Raw genomic sequence first — 20,992 nt, forward strand, 5'->3', positions numbered from 1 at the left:
TCCTTGAGATAATTTAGCTACGAGCAAACCTTGCTCTGATACCAGTTGTTAGGAAATAAGACGTAGCTAAATAGATAATTGAGTAGATTACTTAATGGAGAGAGACAGATTTATATACACGAGATTATAGAGTAGAGAGAGAGAGAGAGTACACACGATATACGTGGTTCACCCAATGTGGGCTACGTCCACGGGAAAGCAGCCACTCAATGGTTTTAGTACTTCAAAACAAGAAGTAGTTTACAAAGGGATTATACCCTTAATGGAGCTCCCGCCTTGCTTCACTCTCACCACCTCACACTCACCTTGTTGCATCAACTTCACACTATGAAATGTGTGTAGAAATGGCCTCCTTTTATAGGCCAAAAGGGCTGCCCTCTCTTATGAGAGACAGCCATGTGTAGCCGCCCTTGTGCAAATAAGTCCAAATCGGACCCTCCAATCCGCCCATGTGTGGCCGCCCTTGAGAAGACAAGTCCGCTTTTCAATTCGGCCACCCGCCATTGACTTCCGACCACCGGCCATCGGCCATTGACTATCGGCCACCAGCCAACCGACCGGTTGTTTTCCGACCGCCGCCCGGCCATAATATTCCGGCGAAAAAGAATATTCCGATGAGAAAAAAAAGTCTCGGGGGCCTCCGCCCCCAAGGCCTTTAAAGTTGCCCCTGATTCTTGTCCGTGAAAATTTTGGTTTCCGGTGAGTGATTTTCCTTCACGCACGATGGCTTCTCCTCATAATGGGGGCCTTACAAATGTGCGCTTTTACCACAGAAAATTACAAGGGTAAATCAGGCTCCATACTTAACAGGGATTTGGTAGATACGCTACCGTGTGAGAGGAATTTCGAGGAATTAGAATGGTTGATACGTCTCTTGACCACAATTGATCCATATTTAGTAGAGGATGTCACCCGATTGCACAGGACTACCCTCTTGACCAAGATGACTATAGGCATCTAGTGATGTTCTTAGTGAACATTTGTGCCTCTAATGATGAGAAAGAGTTACATGATTACACAAATGGCACATATGGTCTCACGGATAATGACTTCATTTTTCTTGATGATGACGAGGATAGGGGTTTAACCTTAGGGTCCCTCCCCCCCAATCTCTACAATATCCTATTCCCTTGACTCTCTCAGTGGAGTGCAAATAATTAGGTTAGGGTTCCTTATATTGTTTGATTGTGTTCAATAAGAGTTGGTGCCTCTTCCCACTGATGTGCCTCCTAGAGGTATTCTTTGTGTTTTCTAGCTAGTGTGTACAGGATGTAGAACTTTGAACTTCATGGAGTCTTTCTCTCGTTCACTCTTCGAATCAAGCGCGATCATCAACACAAACAGGTGTTTTTTGTCCATTATCTTTTTTGCAATCCATGTTTGTCTGCTTTAATTGTGATTGGTAGCAAAATATTCCACACATTTACCTAGATTAAACATTAGATTCTATATAATTTCCTATCATAATCCCTTGTCTAGGTTTCAGAATCAAGCAGTCTGATTAAGCTAGTTTGACCAAGTTAGGAGTTAGAGGTTTTCTCTTAATAACATGGGGAATGTCTTCCTAATAATCAATGGTTACTTTAGGTTCTTAATCCGATTTAGTCAGCATTGTGTGCAATGTACTAGGGCTTTCTAGTGGGATTAGTCCCTATTGAACTTTAGCTTAAATATTGTAAAGGGAGTTTACTAGTGTGATGAGCCTGGGAAGGGTAACAGTGTTATATGACCCCCCAAGGTTACAAAATTAAAATGTTGAAAACAAACAAACAAAAAAATCAAAGTGCCACAATGTAAAATCTTAAGCTAGAAGAGAAATCTCAGCTTGACTTCACTCACATGTATCGTCTATGGTACTAGAGGCCTAGAGGTTCCAGTGTGGGCGCTTTTCCTTGAAAAGCAAAAAAACCCAAGGCATTCAAAATAAGCACACACATCAAAATTGAATCACTGTGAAAAAATTTGTGGGGTTAAAGAAAAGGAAATAAGTCAGGCGATGATTTTATGAGCAATTTCTTTTATCGTAGCTTAACTACAAGGTCTTCTAGGTATAGCCTCTAGTCAGTCCTCGGACATGAAATACTTGGCTCTCACGATTAACCAACTTAATTGACTAGAGAAAATTGAGAAGCTTGCCCATGGTATTAATAGTTGACATCTAGTGCCTTCTGACCATTAAATTAGCGACCCCATACTTGTTTAGTTTTTTACCTTTACAACTGTTTATGCGTTTGATTATATTACAATTTAATTTTTATTGCTAATTTGTTTAAAATCCTGTTACCAATCAATTTGTCTGCCTACAACTGCATATGCTTTTTAACTGTATATGAGAATGCAATTACTGTGCCAATTTTGTTTGATTTTACAGTGACTGAAAAAGGCTAAGAACATTAATCTCAAATGATCTTCCACCTTGACGAACGACCTTCAACTCAATAGCTTCCGAGAATGGAATCTACATCAGGAAGGGGGGCATGTTAACCCTCACGGACACCCTATCACCTACAACGGACGTCGTATTATTTATTTGATAGAGTCAGGGACTAGGCTTGTCGGTCCAATAGATGTGTAAGTGATCGCCGATGAGAGGCGCACCACTTACCTTATTTTTACAGCAATTGTGGAACGATTGGCCACTGAGGACGCCCATGCGTGAACGGGCCAAACTCTTATAAAAGGTCCATTTGACTTAAAAATATTCATTCTCTAAGGTGTAAGCTAAGAAGTGCTCTTGCTCCATCTCTGTCTCCTTCTCCTTCTATATATGTGTGTATTCTAGAGAGAGAGAGAGAGTGTGTGTGTGTGTGTGTGTGTGTGTGTGTGTGTGTGTGTGATCGAGCATTGCGGTGACATCGACGGCGGCGAGGTGGTAGAGCCCGACATCGGCGACAGCTCCTTCTTTGTAGCACAGGATCCTTCACGACGGCGGCATTGAGAGGTGAGTGACACACCATTGTTCTTTGAGCTTGCTAGGATTCACTAGCTGTGTGTTTGCAACCTTTCGAGGCTCGTACACAGTGCACAAGCAAGTTCCCAGTCTTCGACACGTACGGCAAAGCATACAATTGATTATGAAATATGCGCCACATAAGCAGGATCAAAAATCTCTAGGCTATTTTTAGCGGATGCAAAGCGATGGCCTCTCTCCCGATGCAATCACAAGACACATGCATCTTGAAGGCATGTGGTTCTATGCAAGATGTTGATATGTGCATAAAAATTCACACTGATATTGTTAGTCAAGGATATGTGCATCTTGAAGGCATGTGGCTCTATGCAAGATGTTGATATGTGCATAAAAATTCACACTGATATTGTTAGTCAAGGAATTTTGAAAAAGACGTCATGCTTGGGAATGCCTTGGTTGACATGTTTGCTAGATGTGGTGCACTTTAAAAATTCACTTCTAATATTGTTAGTCCGAGGGTTGTTGCAAAAAATGTCGTGCTTGGCACTGCCTTGGTCGATATGTATGCCAAATGTTGATATGTGCATAAAAATTCACACTGATATTGTTAGTCAAGGAATGTTGGAAAAGACGTCATGCTTGGGAATGCCTTGGTAAATGTTCTTCACTTCATAAAACATAGAAAGTGCTTGAGGAGCTTCGTGTCCGGAACGTCGTCTCTTGGAGTGTATCGATTGCGAGATATGCACAACAAGAGCACGACAGAAACCTTTGGGTTATTTTCAGCCTATGCAAATCGAGGACCTCTCTCCTGATGCAATCACGTACGCGTGCATCTTGAAAGCATGTAGCTGTATGCAAGACGTTGGTATGGGCATAAAATTCACACGGATATTGTTATTCAGGGTTGTTGAAAAAGATGTGCTTGGCAATGCCTTGATTGACATGTTTGCTAAATGTGGTGCAATTTAGAGAGCACTAGAACTTCTTAAAAAGCTTCTTGTACGGCGCTACAATGCACTGATTGCAAGATTTGTCCCATAGGGGCAGTTTTCGGAAGATGCGAAACAATGGCCTCTCCAGATTGCAGGATTTTCTCCACAAGGGCAACGCCAGAAACCTCTAGGCTGTTTAGCAGATGTGAATCGAGGGATCTTGGAGAAAGATACCGTGCTTGGGGCTCTTGGAGAAAGATGTCGTGCTTGACCGTGCTTTGATTGATATGTATGGCAAATGGGGCAGTTTATGTATGTGTATGTTTATGTGTGTGAGCTTACGGACAGACAATCCGCCAGATTCAACCTACCAATGCAGGTAATGGTAGGCATGATAGAAAAAGTAAATGTGACAATCGACATGTTGGAAAAAGTCGCGGAAGGGATACGATGACACAATACATACTGGTGGGAAGGTGATGCAACAATGCAAGGGAGGTCTAGCAGTCGATCCATCCAGCATTGTGCTTCAATGTAGACGACCAATAGCAAAGGTACACTTGTATTTCGTGTTTTGATTAAAGCAATGAATTTATATCATTTTTATTGAAAAGATTTCACATGAAGGTGACAAGGACCTGTTATGTCCAACAAAGGGACACACGGACAATATACCAAGACATGGCAACATGGAATGATACATGTCTCTATAAAACATTGGTAATAAGTTTTTCATTGTACAATTATAGTATTTTTACAATAAAAAGCCCCTTCAACACTAGAGAAGAAGCATAAGTCTCCCTTCAACATTGGACGGGATAAAAGTGGCAAGGGAAGGGCGCGTTCCCTATAGTATCTTTATAAATGTGGAGAACGGTGCCAACTCCACACCATACATATGTATGGTTTTTTTTTGTTTTGAACGGGCACAAGCAGCGCAAATGCACGAAATGCATCTTGTTTCGTTTTTATTATAATGTGAAAATGTTTACATTCATTCATCTTTTCATGCAAAATCTCATTTGTGATGCGAGGTCATAGAGCTTTTGGCAAAATCTTTGAGGAGAAATGCTATGTGGCCATCATCACGAGCTATGCCATGCGGTAAAATCCACACCACTATCACTATTTTACTTCTTACCATATACATAGTGAAGTAATCAAGGCAAACTAGTTATTATTATTACCTTGAGGCTATTGGTTGTGCGATATGGGTCGAGGGCAATGGCCTAGATCATGCCAAGCAGCTACCTGCAGGCTTTCTTGCAGGCTCAAGAAAGCGCAAAACCTCATTAGGCTTACCAAGTAATGACCAAATGGCCATGTGTAAAGCACAACCCCATGCCATTCTCAAAATGGCCACCACATTTTTAATAATACTAGCCGTTTGTAACCAGCCTAAGGCTTCAAAGCCTTCTTCATCCTAAGTTGCATAAAGGTCGTACGTTCAGGTATCTCACCAAGCAATAACAAAACAATAGCAACCCACTTTTATAACCTCTTGCTTTGGCAGGGGTCTTCCTAGTTGCTCGAAGGAGGCAAGTTGTATTGTGCGAGTTCTCCCAACAAAGGTGTTGATTGGAGCGCAACTTTTTTGCTAGGTCATACAAGTTGTAGTGCAAATAGAGAAAGTTAAGCAAGGTCTCATGGTCAACCTCACCGCGGCATAGATAGCAGTCTTGTGCAGTGCAAACAATGCATTTCTTAGTTCAATGAGAGAATATGTCATCTCATACAGTTGCGAATAATAAAAGTAAACTCGTACGGCAATAGGGTAAGCGTGCCAATTAAAAGACAGACCCCTTTTAGAGACCTATCAACCCCAAAATATAAAGGAAAGTTTGCGAAATTTTAGAGACAGCTCCCATTGAGTGTTTGTATGACTACCGTAGCTAGGATAAAATTATAGCCTTCGGGTCATCGTCTCAAGCCCTGTTGGCACCTACGACTATAATCACCCCCTGGCGTTTGTGCTGTAGATAGTGGCTGCGTAGCGCTTTCATATGAGCCGCTCCACTCTGTAAACATTGCACCAAAGAACTCGTGCTTTTTGTCCCCCAATTTGGGCGCCTCTAAACCGGCTCCTCTAACCTAACATCAATTCTCAGAAGCGGCTCGGGAGTCAAAAGCCGATGGAACCTCGTACTTGAGAAAACGTTTAGTGAAGGTGTAGGGAATGGTCATGTGGTGACCATTCCTTGTAATGCTTGTGACCCCTTGGCGACCGACGGAGGCCGGGCGCCATGGGGGAGCAAGCATTGCAAGGAATGGTCATCATGGGACCATTCCCGACCATCACAGTGGGGGGGAGGGATGCTAGAGATCACTGGATTATGCATGCTAATGTGGTGGCTACACAGTGAATTCCCGGCTGTAGATTACGACTGCTGATGTGTCATAAGTTTTGTGCGCTAACCTGGAGTGCCTTGATTGGCTTGCAGCGTACACAGATTACGTGTGCTGACATGGTGGGCATCCATCGACTGCACGTTAGGATTCCGATTCAGAAGAGACAGTGAATGGATGGCCAGGATGCACTGCCCCCCGACCCTCGACTGTGATGATCCATGTCTAGCTACAAGGTGGGTATATATAGCTGCAAGCTCACAACCTCGCAGGTTCTTGGTCAAGTACATGCACTTCTCTGACTCAAGCGGGCAACCTCAAGTGGACGATGGAGCATGGGTTCCAATATTGATGTCGAAATTTCAGTCTCTTTAATAGATTATATACATAATTATATATATTGTAGATGGTATTATAAGTAGTGCAAATATCTTCAAAATCTCATTACAAAAGAAAATTCTTGATTGCCTTCTTGTCCCATCCAACCAACGAAATAAATGGCCACAAACACCAATCAAAAAGAATCAATTTTAAAAAAAACAACATCTATTTCTTAAATAACCTCTCCTTTCTCATTAGCAAAAATTAGCAAAAAGGGGAGACATCACTAGGTCTCACCCTGTGGCGTAGGCCAAAAAAGCCCAAGATTCAATGTAGTTTCACCTAAGAATTTTTCGTGTCCCTACACATTTGAATTAAAATGAAGTAGAAAATTTCTTGAATAAAAATTTAAAAATAGTTGTTTTCATCAACAAAATCCATGCGTAGGTTCATGTTATAAAAGCAAAGACAATTTATCATGTAGTACACAAAACCAATGGATTAGAAACTAGTCTTGCTTGGTGGGCCTTTGCTGCACATAATCTGATAGATTTTGGAGCGTAGCTGGTTACTTGGTTAGTTTGTTGTGATTGTTGTCGCCTTGGGTTTTGTTGTGGTGACACAAGAAAAGAGCTACTAAAGAGGGTAATTAAATCAAGCAAAAGGGTTGCAACTTAACCTATTTTGGTAGTTGTTTGCACATTGCACCATTTAACCTAGTGATATGAACCATTTAGTCTCTAAATCATGTAACCATCTTTGAGACACCCATCTTATTCTCAGTCAAGCATAGTCAATTTTCCTTTATTTCAATATATAGGTTGAATTACCAAACTATGAGAAAAGAAATGCATGTCTATTTAATATATAGATACTATGATCGAAATTGAGGATACACTCGTGAGGAAAACATATGGCTAAATTAAACTTAAGGAAGCTTTGAAAAACTCAAAAATATAAAAAGCATAAGCAGACTATAAAAAATAAACCACACTACCGACATGATAATCGTGTATGAATGTCATCCAATTGTGCAAGCCGGCGGACAATGTTTGAGGCAAGCTAAAAAAAAACAATGTGAATAGTTAAACATATCGTCTTGCAATGAAGCGTCATAGACTGAAACTGCAAAGTATACAGTGCACGTCATGCAAAGGTCCATACAAAAGTATGGTGGAGAGTTGGCATTGTGGTCTCTCCAAAAATTATAAAAAACGGAAGCCGTACCCTACCCCGTAGCGTTTATGTGCTGCACCAAGCAAACGCATAGTCATGGGGTGCTAGATACAGATAACGAACCTTGTAGTGTTGTCGAGTGGAAGTCGCGCTTGTGCAATTGAAACGTCTAGTGTTGTGAATATATGTCCTCCATGTCAGACACAAATCACACATTAAGACAAAAAGAAAAGATGTAGGATATAGATTAAACTTAAAGAGAAGCAGAGCTAACTTTATGTTCTACATCATAGACGTATTGGACTCCTACGTAGTGCTAGAAGTGCCCTCGCTTTGCATCCTAAAACCAATGAGCAAGAGCTTTGTGGCCCATGTCCTTGTTGGGCATATCCCACAACCAATGCATTTCAAGAGACGACATTTCAGACATACATGTCAACCAAGGTAGTGTCATATTCCTTCAAGGCAGCACACCACTACTGCACATAGACTCCTGCGCACTAGACTCAATTCGACAGCCTCCTCGCAACCCATAAAATCGCGAGAGCTACTTAGAAAGATAGGGTTCGGTTGAGCCTTTGCTCCACCATGAAAGTCTGTAAGTCACCATGACAACTCTTGTGAAGACGAGACGAGACCCTGCAAAGGGGAAATTAGACAGTAGTATTTCCCTTTTTCAACGACAATTGGGCTAATGGTGCTTTTTTTTCTTGGGGACACGATCAAGAACCAAGTAGTACTAAGTAGTAGAGTTAGCATGTCCTCGCACAGAAGATTGAGAAGCAAGAATCCTTTGCAAAAAAACATTAGAGAGAAATACATATATGATGAAATTGTTATTCGAAGTACTTTTGAGATCACATAGGGAAAATCGAAATACAGAATATAAGGGCACCGTTGGTATTCGTTGTATGCATCGAAGTACAACCTTGGACGGGTCGGCTCCAAAACCTTCCCTTCATTGTTCTACCACCTTGCCATTGGTATGTGTTTTTCCATCGCCATCCCTTCTGTGACTTCCGCCAACATGTCGACTGTTGCATTCACTTTCGCTATCATGCTTGCCATTACCTACAATTCTTGCTCTCAGGGTGGGTTGAATCTACCGTATTATCTAGGCTCACACAAAAACACACAAACTCGCACTCTTTAGCGCAAGGCTTGAAGGTTACAAAGAGCTGCACTCTCTCTTCTACCTCTGTAATCAAGTAGGCGCTACTAGTAGCGCTCTCTCTCTCTCTCTCTCTCTCTCTCTCTCTCTCTCTCTCTCTCTCTCTCTCTCTCTCTCTCTCTCTCAAGTGCACCACGTTTAGCGAACAACCAACCAAGGCATTGCCAAGCACAACACGACAACCAATAATATCAACGTGATCTTTTTATGCCCATGTTAGCATCTTACGTAGAGCCACATGCCTTCAAGATGCACGCATATGTGATTTGCATCTAGAGAGAGGCCCTCTCTTTGCATCCACTGAAAATAGCCTTGAACTTTCTAGCCTTTCTAGGCTGCTCTTGTTACACGCATCCTGGAATCAATTCATTCCAAGAGACAACATTACGGATAAAAAGCTCCTCAAGCACTTTTTGTGCTTTCCAAAATGTAGCACATTTGGCATACATATCGACCAAGACATTGTGAATCACATAAGTTTTTTGCAATAGCAATGCATTCCAAGAGCCATTGTTCCAAACAAAAAGCTTCTCAAGCGCTGCACCACATGTGTCATACACATCGACCAGGGAAGTGTTGAGCACGACATCTCTTTTCAATAGCTCAGAATAAAAATATCATTATGAATTTCTGTGTCCATATCAACATCTTGCATGGAGCCACAATGCACGTGGCTTTAAGATGCATGTGTAGGTGATTGTGTCTGGAGATAGACCCTCGCTACACATCTACTGAAAACAGCCCATAACTTTCTAGCCCTGTCTTGGTTGGACATATCCTACAATCAATGCAATCCACAAGATAGCATCCCGCACAGTAAGCTCGTCAAAGACTTGTTGCGCACCGATAGGCACCACACTTGACATACATACTGACCATGTTGCTGCAAAAATCTGAGCGCAGGAGGTTTTCCCTGTTCTGTGCGGACCATAGAAAATGTACATCATGGGTGCAATTTTACCTCAGAATAAGGCATTGCAGATCAGAGCTTGTATGAAAGATTTTGCCTCACAATGTCATTGAATGCTTTCGGCATGTATTTCTGATGGTGCAGGCTTTCCATCCCCTCTCATTACACCGGGCGTACAGGCACAGTATAGCTCGCTCCATTTGACTCTCTTTGCTCCTTCCCATTCTGCTCCCAAGGCACACTTCCACATTTGGAATACATGTTGATTAATGCGCTTCTGACGTACACATCTAGCTTGCAACCAGTTTCCAATGCAGTTCAGTGGATCAACCTCCCCTCATCTAGTGCAACAAGAATAGAGCATGCTTTGAAAGAAAAAACCATGATAATGTGGTTCAATTCAACAACTCCATCTTGTAAATCTTGCATTAAGTTTAAGACTTCTTTGCTTAATCCAGTCTCCAGATAGCCTGTCATCTTGATTCCCATATTACAACATCTTTACCTGAGAGTTGGTTGAAAACACTACAAGCATCCTCAAAATGCATGCATAGGTGATTGTGTCTCTGTTGGGCATATCCTGCAATCAGTGCGTTCCACAAGACGATATTCCACACAGAAAGCTCGTCAAAGACTTGTTGCGCACTCTTTGACTTGTTGCACACTGACAGGTGCACCGCACTTGACATACATATTGACCAACATTTTCCCTAAGTATGCGTTCTTTTCAAGTAACCCACTATTGGAATATCAACATGAACCCTACAGCCTTGGTACAAAACCTTCTGCTTAGCACGGTCTTAAAGTACACCACATTTGGCATACATGTCAACCAAGACAGTGCCAAGCACGACGTTTTATGTCAATTACAGCCCCCTGTGAACTCCTTTGCCCATACCAACATCTTGCAGGATACCAGATGCCTTCAAGCTGCACATGTAGGTCATTGCATCGAGAGCTCAATGCCACATGCCTTCAAGATAGAAGCGTAGGTGATTGAATTTAAAGAGCTGCCTTCTCCTTGCATCTGCTGAAAACAGCCCAGAGCTTCCTGCCCTGCCACTGTTGGGCATATCCCACGATCCGAGCATTCAAAGAGATGACATGGAAGAGCCCATATCAACACCTTGGGTAGAGCCACATGCCTTCAACATGCATGCATAGGTGAGCTTTCTAGCCCTGCTCTTGTTGTGCATATCCTGCAATCAATGCATTCCAAGAAACGCCGCTCCGAACAATAAGCTCCTCAAGCACTTTCTCAAGTGCACCACACCTTGGCATACATGCCAAGGTAGTGCCAAGTACGTAATTTTTTTCCAATGGTCCCTCACTAACAATATCATCGTGAATTCTTTTGCCCATATCAGCTTCTTGCATAATGTCACATGCCTCCGAAATAGAAGCGTAGATGATTGCATTTGGAGAGCTGCCCTCTCTTTTCATCTGTTGAAAACAGCTTAGAGCTTCCTGGTCCTTCCACTGTTGGGCATATCTCGCGATCAGAGCATTGCAAGAGAAAACATGGAAGAGCCATATCAGCACCTTGGGTAGAGCCACATGGCTTCAAGATACATGCATAGATAGTTCACAACCTAGAGCTTTCTAGCCCTACTCTTGTTGTGATAACTTGAAATCAATGCAATAATGGCTCCAAACAGTAATCTCCTCAAGCACTTTTTGCACTTTCTCAAGCGCACCACATTTGGCATACATGCCAAGGTAGTGCCAAGTACGTAGTTTTTTTCCAACAGTCCCTGACTAAAACTGTCATCGTGAATTCTTTTGCCCATTCCAACATCTTGCATAATGCCACATGCCTCCAAGATAGAAGCATAAATGATTGCATTTGGAGAGTTGCCCTCTCTTTGCATCTGCTGAAAATAGCCCAAAGCTTTCTGGCCCTTCCACTATTGGGCATATCCCGCGATTAGACATTCCAAGAGACAACATGGAAGAGCCCATATCAGCACCTTGGGTAGAGCCACATTCCTTCAAGATGCATGCATAGGTGATTCACAACCTAGAGCTTTCTAGCCTTGCTCCTGTTGTGCATATCCTGCAATCAATGCATTCCAAGAGACATCACTCCAACCAATATGATCCTCAAGCACTTTTGGCGCTTTTTCAAGTGCATCACATTTTGCATACATGCCAAGGCAATGCCAAGTACATAGTTTTTTTCCAACGGTCCCTAACTAACATTATCATTGTGAATTCTTTTGCCCATTCGAGCATCTGCATAATGCCACATGCCTTCAAGATACAAGCATAGGAGATTGCATCTAGATATGTTTGCTTGCGTAGAAGATATTGCTACTTTCTTGGTGCTGCTCTGTGAACGTATGTCATGCACCAAGACTGGGTAGCGGTGAGGGTGGGAGTTGACGGCATAGGGGAGCATCTAGACAGTGAATTGAATTGCTCATATGCCGATGACTTGCAAAGGCTCAAATTTTATTCGCAACCCTGAAACAATCTTTTCATCGCGTTGTTTTTTCCTTTTTTGGGATGCGCCACATGGTCTCTTGTGGGCTCAAAGAGTCCAAAAAGGACCTTTGGCTCACCAAGTAAATAAGCCATGTTGACACCTCCAAGCAATACTTATTTTCACATGGTGTGAAATAAAAATATGAGGCTGTATATCACCAACAATACTTATCTGCACATGGTGTGAAATAAAAATATGCGGTAAATCACCCACTCATTGATTGTTATCAACAAAAGTCTTTGTGAATTATCTCAAGTGGTAACACATCTGTGCAACCAAGGAGTTGTAAATACCTCCAAGCACTAATTCCTGGCAAGGCCCCCTAGTCATTGTCAAACAAATAGAGGTTGGAGTAAGGTCCAAAAGGAAAGTTTTTGTAGCTCTTTACAATGAAGAGCAATACACACAGATAGCCTATCCTCAAAAAACCTAGTATAAAAGCAAGGCGAAAGATCACAATGGCATGCTAAAGTAGGGGAATTGAGGACATATATAAAAAGACAACCAGAATTAAGTTTATCATCCCAAGAAAATTTTTGTTGAAAAAAGTTGGGAGGCAAAGCACTCATTTAACGTTTGGTACATTGGTTTCTGCCATATGGTGGTTTTATAAAATAAGTTGGATAAGCATTCCATATTGTGACTCAAGGTTGCAGTCCTTAACGCTGTAATTTTTGCATTCTAATACACATCTTTTTTTTTTTTTGCCATACTCACAATTGAAAAGATTAAACAAATCCAATAGATATCATTATGCGCCTCGGCAAAATTATGATTTCAACAATATTTCACTGTGGCAAGATGGCTGGGCGGAAGGTGTGCCAAGTACAAACTTGAAGTTACTAACATGCTCAAATGCAAAAAGGAGACTCCATATTTGGTGTTTGCACTTGGCACATTACAAAATGTGAAAGGTTGATCCAAGTTTTGTTTCTGTAGCCTTGTTGAGGTGTTGTAATTGAAGCAAAGATCTTTACAACATTACCAAAATACATGGATGACATAGAATGGGGCCACCATCGCTTGATGGGGCCACCATCAAGCAATAGCCACCATCGCATGGGGACCATTGACCCCCTACTTCCCGACCATTGTCAAGAACGGGAGTTCATGACTCAAGTACACACCACATAGGAACATCCCTCAAAATGCAGTAACCTACTGCTGCATCATAAATGCATGGTTCTCTGTTGACAAAAACCTTGACAATGAAATTAAATACATGATGACAGCAAGAGACGAGGAATGTTCTTCTGTTGTGCATGCTAACTAAGATGGGTTCCTATGCTCTACAGTTGCTCTGATACTATGTGAGAGAGTAGGAACAAAATAACACAGATACAAAATTCAAGACTAATACACTTGAATGAAAACAACAAAAGATGTGTACAAAAACTCAATAATGATAAGGGAAAGACTTAAACATAAAAATGAACTAGTAAGAGGGGTTTTATACAATGGGAGGCAAGAGGTAAATTATGGATGTGTATGAAAGATGTGGAGCACTTTCAAAGGCAAAATGCGGTTTTGTGGAGAAGAACTTATACGAGTACGACATTCTCTTGCAAACAAAAGCCTGATCCTGTTGCTTATGCACATGCAGCACTCATGTGTGCTTCACAGAGCGTAGTCTCTAAACTCTAGCCAAAGCACTCATGTGTGCTTCACAGAACCGAAGTTCCTCCTTCAAAAGTACCCCTGATAACCTTTTTTGGCAAAATCATATGCTAGATGGAAAAGAGAAGTGGAAGGTACTTCACAATTTATAAGTGCGGAGATATGGATGTACCACTGCAGGACATGGACAAGGTCAAGCTCTGGAGCTTCAGAGATAGAACATTAAGCCATCACATCATCTCTCAACCATTCAGACCTACACCAATAGTTTTGCAAGCACCACTTGATTAGGCAAAATTCATTGCAAGCAGTCCAAAATAATCTGAGACAAAACAAGGTAAAGCCAGTAAAAGTGTTCAATCAGTATCACCCCATGTTTCAAATCGCCGAAAGCAGATGCTCTGTAAAGATCAAGCCGACAAGATGCAGGAGGGGTAAAAACAAAATGCAAACGAAAGCAAAAGAGAAAAGCGTGGAGCAGAGAAATGAACTATGAAAGAAATAGCAGAGTTACCCAAACATGTAGCTTCTTGTGAGAAGAAGCTTCTCCAGGTGGAGAGATCTGGTGGCGAGACTACCACCATTGCAAGTTTTGTCTCGCACTCTATAATCCTCCTCTCCTCCTTCAGATAGCCTCTCTCTCTCAGCACATACCTCTAAATACCATGACAGTCATGAGGAATCATTGTCGTTGAGTAATACAAGAGACAAGTCACAATTAAACCCTTGCACATGCGATCCACTTCCCGTCAGGCTTTGGCTGTGGTCTATGGTGCACAAAAGTCATCGATCCAGAAGTGGACCTCAATGGAGGACCCTATCACCAATGTTCATGAATGATAGCCCAAAAATAGATGTGCGATTTCATTTGCAAGCCAAATTATGGTTGGACAAATGTTGAAACCGGGAAGATACGCCTATCTACCTTGTCCTCTGACACCTGGTTTTTGCAAGCCAAAAGGAATACGGCTAAGGGAAGGCCAAGTAAATGAGGGAAGTTGACAATTTAGTTGTCGCGTAAGAAGGCATTCAAAAGAGAAGCAAAAAGGCACGAGGCAAGGCAACTATAGTGACAGTTTACAGTGCATTTTCATTATGCAGGACTGGCTTTTTAGCAGCATATGAAGCAACCAAAGCAAGGGAAAAGACAAAAAGGACACTCGCATCCAATCAGGGTGCCATGACTCTGTCACTAATGTGCAATGTTCATCTGCAAGGGGCTCCATCCCTCAAATAACTAGCCCTGAACTAATGTTCATCTGCAATCGGCTCCATCCCTCAATAAACTAGCTCTGAACTAAACACATCTAATCTGAGGCGCAACATCCTTGCCATCCAGGTGCACAAACCTTGACAAAATGCACGCAAAGCCCCTTTGATGTAAGGAAGAATTGACAGGCACAGCAAAGAACGCACTCTCTATATTATGATACCAGAGTGAGTTTGAAGAGTCACCAAGGAAGGTGGATTTACAAGCAACCATACAGTACAACAATGTTGACAAACATCCATAAACAGACAGTCGAGATCACCTCAGTCACCGTTATAGTCAGGGGTCGGAGGGCAGGCAATTGCACCGTCAATTTTCCATGCTTTCCTGGCCGGAATTGCAGTGCGCAGTCACTAGATGCTGGACAGCTAAGCAGGCAGAATGTCAGAACCTTGTGGACAGTCTGCATACCAATGGGGGCATCCAAGTCAGCACTCGGAATAGTCAGAGGCTACTGACAGGCTGTAGCCAATCATCGAATCTCAACTGAGCATCCGGATGGTATCCTGCAGCCAACACGTCAGCACCATGTGCACACCAATCAAACTGCATTCGTGCCACTGCAATCTGCGACCAATCCAAGGCACCCACATCAGCAGTTGGAAGGCACCTCTGCAGCTCCCCTGTGTTGCCTGTCCCTGTCTCAGTGATCACTGCTAGCCCTCCTTCCCCAACTGTGATGCCCAGGAATGATATTTCAGTGACCATTTCCCAAGAATGAGGCTCCCACCATGGCTCCCGGTCCCCGTTGATTGCTGATTCCCCACCCCATAGTGAACAATGGTAGCCCAATATGACAAGCTTAATCCAGCTCCACACAAAGCCATCTTCTTTGTCACCACAGCATAGAGAGAATCAAATTCAGAGGTGATTTAACAGGAGTAACTAGACATGATTTTACAGATTAGTCACCAATTAGAGGTGATCTGAGCAGGTGATCAGAATATAATATAAAGAAGGCAAGCAGAATTGTAAGATGCTAGAATTACAAGTGTAGTCATACTGCATAATAGGCCATGCATAAAGTTGAGGTCAAGAATAAGCTCTGCATATTTAACCTTTTACAAACTCCACATTCACCGTTTCACAAAAAGGTTCCAGAAGACACATTTTTCAAAGAGTTCGACCATCGTAATACAAGTTAGAACAGGAAAACGATTCAACAACCACATGCATAATCCAGCCATTACCTCCAAAAGCCCTACAATACTCATATACACATGCACAACCACACCTGCAACCTAATCAAAGAAAGGATAAGGATACAGAGAGAGCCTGGAGCTATGCAAACAACATTGCTCATAACACCAACTCGTGAAAACCTGAGATGGTGCACCTCCATCCCTCAAAACGCCATGAATGTGTGCTACCTTCATCCTTCCAGATGCCATGGCTGCAGTGCAATGACTTGCAGATGAGCTAAAATACCGAAAACTACAGAACTTGATACATTGCAAGAGATTTTACTCACGTAGACTGCTTGAGGAAGACTAGGAAAAGAAGAACTATGCAGAGTGCGAGAGGTTGATTACCAGTATAGCTATAGCCAGAAGCTCAAAAATGGAAGGTAATGGTAACCAATGACATGTCTGAAGCTTCAACTAGGAAAAATGTAACCAAATGCTTGTGGCTGCTCTACCTCTCACGTATCGTCAGCTTTGGCTCCTCTAATCTTCCTTGTCATTATTCCTCAAGCTCGCAATCAGTCTCTCCTCACTTCTTCCTACTCCACCCTACACTCAATTACTTTCTTTGTCAACGGATTGCATGCTTTGAGCAAACATCTTGACCTTGTCATGGCCAAAGTGCATATCTTGATCAGAAAGTCGAGCGATTACAGGTAGAAGGTTTGGAAAGAGACGATAAACGAGGGCGGACTTCTCTCTGAATAAGGTAGGAGCTTCAACTGTGACAAATGGAGATCCCCAATGCTGCTAAAGAAATAGAAGTGCAGATCAGGTAAAGGAATCTGCAAAGAGCATTTGAAGACCTCAACAAACAATATAAGGCAAGCAGCCCTAATACACATGCAGAAGTTCTCAAGTTCCCACCCTCATTGCATCGCATCTTCCTACACAAACAAACGATAGTAGCAATGTAGCAAAGTCAATATCACTGTACAAAAAAAAACCAAACCACCAAGCTTTGAGTTAATGCACCGTATGAATACAGGCTTCTTCCAGGCAGACCGCAGGCCATATGGCAACTCCAAATCAAAGGCACCTTGATACTTACCAAAAGGCTCCACATAATGAATACATCCCAAACATAGTGAATCACGCCTGTCCATGTCTATGGTCCAGGCAAATGTACGCGTCTCTCCCTTCTCCTTTAAGACCCCCTTTTTGGAAGCCAAAAACCATCCTACAGAAGGAGAGTTGAGGGTTTTGTCCTACAAAGAGTATTTGTAGACATGATGCGTATGGTATAGTTCTATCGACTAAAGGCAAACCTTAAGGTCATGTGTACATTAGAACTGTAAAACAGAGGCCACGTGTCTTACTTTGTGCATATGCTAGTGCAAGGATTAACTTGAGGCCTTACTACTTAGGCGTTATAAAGTTAAGATATGCAAGTTGTCATGGTACTAATCTTTTAGTGACGAGAGAAAAGGTCATGCTAGCAATTAGACTGAACTGAACTTGGGAAGGATAGTTATATGTTGGGGGGTTGTATTTTGAGGGGACTGATTTGGAGTTAGTTTCTCTTCCTTAGGAAACCTCACAATTTATGACCTTGGGAGAGGGGCCCTAACTAGATTAGAGAGAGGTAAATCAAAGGGAGATGTGGTCTAGCACCTTCCTCTAGTTTCCTTCTAGACATAAATGTCATCAGGCCTCATGATGAAGGTCAACTTTTAATTCACCTGATTAATTTCCAATGATACTATATAACCATGCTGCTATAGCTTAATGGTGCTCGCCAAATTCTAGCTTGAAACTAGATATCATACCCACAGTGTACTAATGCCAAGAAGCCACATACAAAAACAAAAACTGATGCAACAATATAAAGTAATTGGACCATACAAAACAATGAATACTGTTAGTATGTTGAAATGACTTTCAACCCAAGTAAGTAAGGTGCCGCATCAAACTCATCCAGAAAGTATGCACAAATGCCCAAAATATGTATGCATCAATTGCTAGAAACTAATAATTACTGAAGTAAGAATCCAAAAACATCACCTTTTGCTAGTCCAAGCCAGATCATATGGCTGCCAGCTTTCCTCAATACATTCAACCATGCATTCATGAGCATCAACCTGCCAAAGATTCTGCTTGGCTCGATGTAAAGATCTCATGGCCATGTAGAAAGATGCACGAGACTTCTCTTGATTGATCTGACAATGCCACAGATGATTCCTGTTGATCATGATGCTAGCATGGCTATATTGTCAAATTTGACGTCGTTCGCAAGCCCAAATTTGCCAGCTGATTGAACCAGTCAGTCCTGCAAAATGTTACATGATAAGCATCAATACTGTTGCGCACACACAAAACACCACGATAGTAAAACTTCATCCCTGATGTGATACGAAGAAATTGTAATATTGGCATCGATTCCTATCTTAAATCAACATGGAAGCTGCCTGATATAATTGATGATGCCCTGCTTCTTGACTAGTATTGACACTGCCTCATATGATTTCGTGAAGACATCTTCTTGTTTCAATATGTGGTCCTGGCTATGTACAATTGAAGAAAGGGTGATTCCTAACAAAATCCACATTACTGGAGCTGGCTGCCGATGTACATGATGAGCTTAACGAAAGCCGATCAGACGAGAAGGGCGTACTGGCTGTCCTACTTGGCTTGCAGTAATTGATGAGCTCCAAGAAATCTCGTATGGTGCTGTAAGCATCATCAAAGAAAACAGTCTGACAGATCGCATCCATGGCTTCGCGTGCCTTGCGCCTCTTCTGCTGCAAAAGCTCATGTCGAGAAGGGGCAGGTGAGTGGCGCTTACGTAGCCCGGGGTGTGTATGGGACCCAGATGTTGACGGTGTCATAGCGTGAGAGGTAGCATCATCACCAGGAGCAGATATTGCTGACCCTTCCGCCGTGCGCTTCACCAGTGGCAAGTTGGACAAATTGGATGAGCTTGACGAAAAACCTTGTGACCAGTGCACAGGAGACTTTTGCATAAATTGGGGGTTTTGCTGCTGGTCAGGGTATTCAGGATGCAAAAGGTCCTTATGAATGTGATGGGGTAATTGCTTCTCTACATGCTTGTGATGGGATGGAGGATGAATGCTCTTGTTGTGATGGCTAGGTCGATGTTTTGCAGAGGCCGGCCACATCTGCCACTTCTGATCAAGGTGTGAATATTTAACGTCCAGCTCCATCTGATGTGCAGAAGCTGGTTGCTTCTGCTGCTCAATGTCATGGTATGATCTGTCCTTGAGATGGGGAGGATGTCGGCGTTGGGCACCCGTTTCTCTTCCCAGCTTGACATGGTGCCCTGTATCCTCAATGAAAGGAGCCCTCAGGACCTCGTGATACACAGGATGGAGCCGATGAATATAGAAATTAGGAATTACCTGATGATGCAGCCAGTGGGACTCCGCCTCTTGCAGCTTCTGCTGGGCACGCTCGATGGTAGATCGAAAGCGTTCCAACTTCTCCAGCCTCCTTGCGTCTTCGTCTGTGTATTCCATCCCCACCTCCTTCATAGAACCTAATCCCTAGAGGAGTTCCACGTTCAATATATAGTTCGCCTCTAGATTTTCAAGAAAGCACGAAAAAGTTTACGTTAATTTTAAATTAAATTTCATAACCTAAGTGAGAGAGAGGCCAGAGCGAGGCCTTCCTCGTTCTTGCAAGCCCTCTAGAATGAAGACCCCATCGTGGGATCCACGGCGAGGCGCTACACGCGCAAAATACGAAGTAGGTTCGGTCGTCCGATTTTAAATGAATGTGTCCGAGTTTACTTATTCTGTTTTAGTTTACCTTTCGCTGTAGGAGTTTTATTTTTTGCCTTGGTGACAACGAAATGCACGTGCATGCGTGGTTAGCTCACCATGCTGCCATGGCCAAGGTTGTGGGTTCGAACCGTAAGGGGGGGCGTTGACCCGCTTTTTATGTTGGACGTTGATTGTCCTCAAGATTCCTGCATGCTACGCCCGCCGTCGATCCCATGACGGGGCCTTCATTGAAGACCCCGTGCCCTTTAGTCACGTGGCTTGCAAGGGGGGGTAGCGGAAAGTCAAAAAGAAGGGGGGTTTTCTCATACACCAAACAAAGGCCTCTTCTTCCACTGTCTCCTCTGAATTGGGTCTAAGGTTAGGTTCAGACATGCTGACAAAAGAACAGTCTCTAGGTCCGTGTTTCCACCATGGCACATGTCCATTGGTTCAAAAGGACATAGTGCTTTTTCGTACTCACTCAAAATCTGGCAAGATCTCCACCCACCGCCGAAAGAAGAGCGCTATCGCCCGCATTTCAACAGGAAAAGCGGATCAACAAGTTCGAATACAATCTAGCCACTAGCGTGAGATATATACTACCATCATGTTGTTGCTTATGGGACACAAAACTACTTAAAATAAGAAATAGGCATGCTCTTGCTATGACAGACCCACGCAAGGTAGGACACTCTCCCATTCACCTTTGCTTGTTGCAGGTTGCTGATGCCCATCCTCCTCTCAAGACGATGCTCTCCCACAATGCACTACTTACCTTGCATTGCATTCGCCTTCCATGATGAGCTCTACGGCCGCTGCATCGATCGACCAGGATTCACGTGCTGCTCTTTTCAGTTTCACAACGGAACCAAAAAACGGCCAGACTGCACAAAGTGTTGACGTGTTAGACTTGTGTGTTGTGGGCAGCTAATTGATTGAGA

The 20,992-nt window shown here is 42.8% G+C and overlaps 1 protein-coding gene, 1 long non-coding RNA gene and 1 pseudogene across 5 annotated transcripts; all 3 read right to left on the minus strand.

Annotated features, from left to right (window-relative positions):
* LOC147439757 (putative 26S proteasome non-ATPase regulatory subunit 3) overlaps positions 1 to 10,259 on the minus strand; it is a 39,555-nt pseudogene extending 29,296 nt beyond the window's left edge.
* Positions 10,260 to 15,278: 5,019 nt separating this feature from the next.
* On the minus strand, positions 15,279 to 19,875 carry LOC147439758 (uncharacterized; the record flags this gene model as incomplete). Its single annotated transcript, XM_086484060.1, has 4 exons — positions 15,279 to 15,548; positions 15,605 to 15,819; positions 18,881 to 19,609; positions 19,689 to 19,875. Coding segments are annotated over 4 exons (1,335 nt in total), but the record flags the coding sequence as incomplete, so codon positions are not given.
* On the minus strand, positions 16,367 to 18,838 carry LOC147439759 (uncharacterized). Of its 4 annotated transcripts, none has more exons than XR_015184638.1 (4): positions 18,334 to 18,838; positions 17,197 to 17,216; positions 16,984 to 17,076; positions 16,367 to 16,878 (listed from the first exon to the last, which is right to left on the minus strand). It is a non-coding gene; the product is annotated as an uncharacterized LOC147439759 (long non-coding RNA). The 4 variants fall into 4 exon arrangements; XR_015184639.1 differs by having other exon boundaries at positions 16,984 to 17,114; XR_015184636.1 differs by lacking the exon at positions 17,197 to 17,216.
* Positions 19,876 to 20,992: the final 1,117 nt, after the last annotated feature.

The sequence above is a fragment of the Adiantum capillus-veneris genome, chromosome 16, assembly GCF_014529385.1.
Source record: "Adiantum capillus-veneris isolate H3 chromosome 16, ASM1452938v2, whole genome shotgun sequence".
Lineage (NCBI taxonomy): Eukaryota > Viridiplantae > Streptophyta > Polypodiopsida > Polypodiales > Pteridaceae > Adiantum > Adiantum capillus-veneris.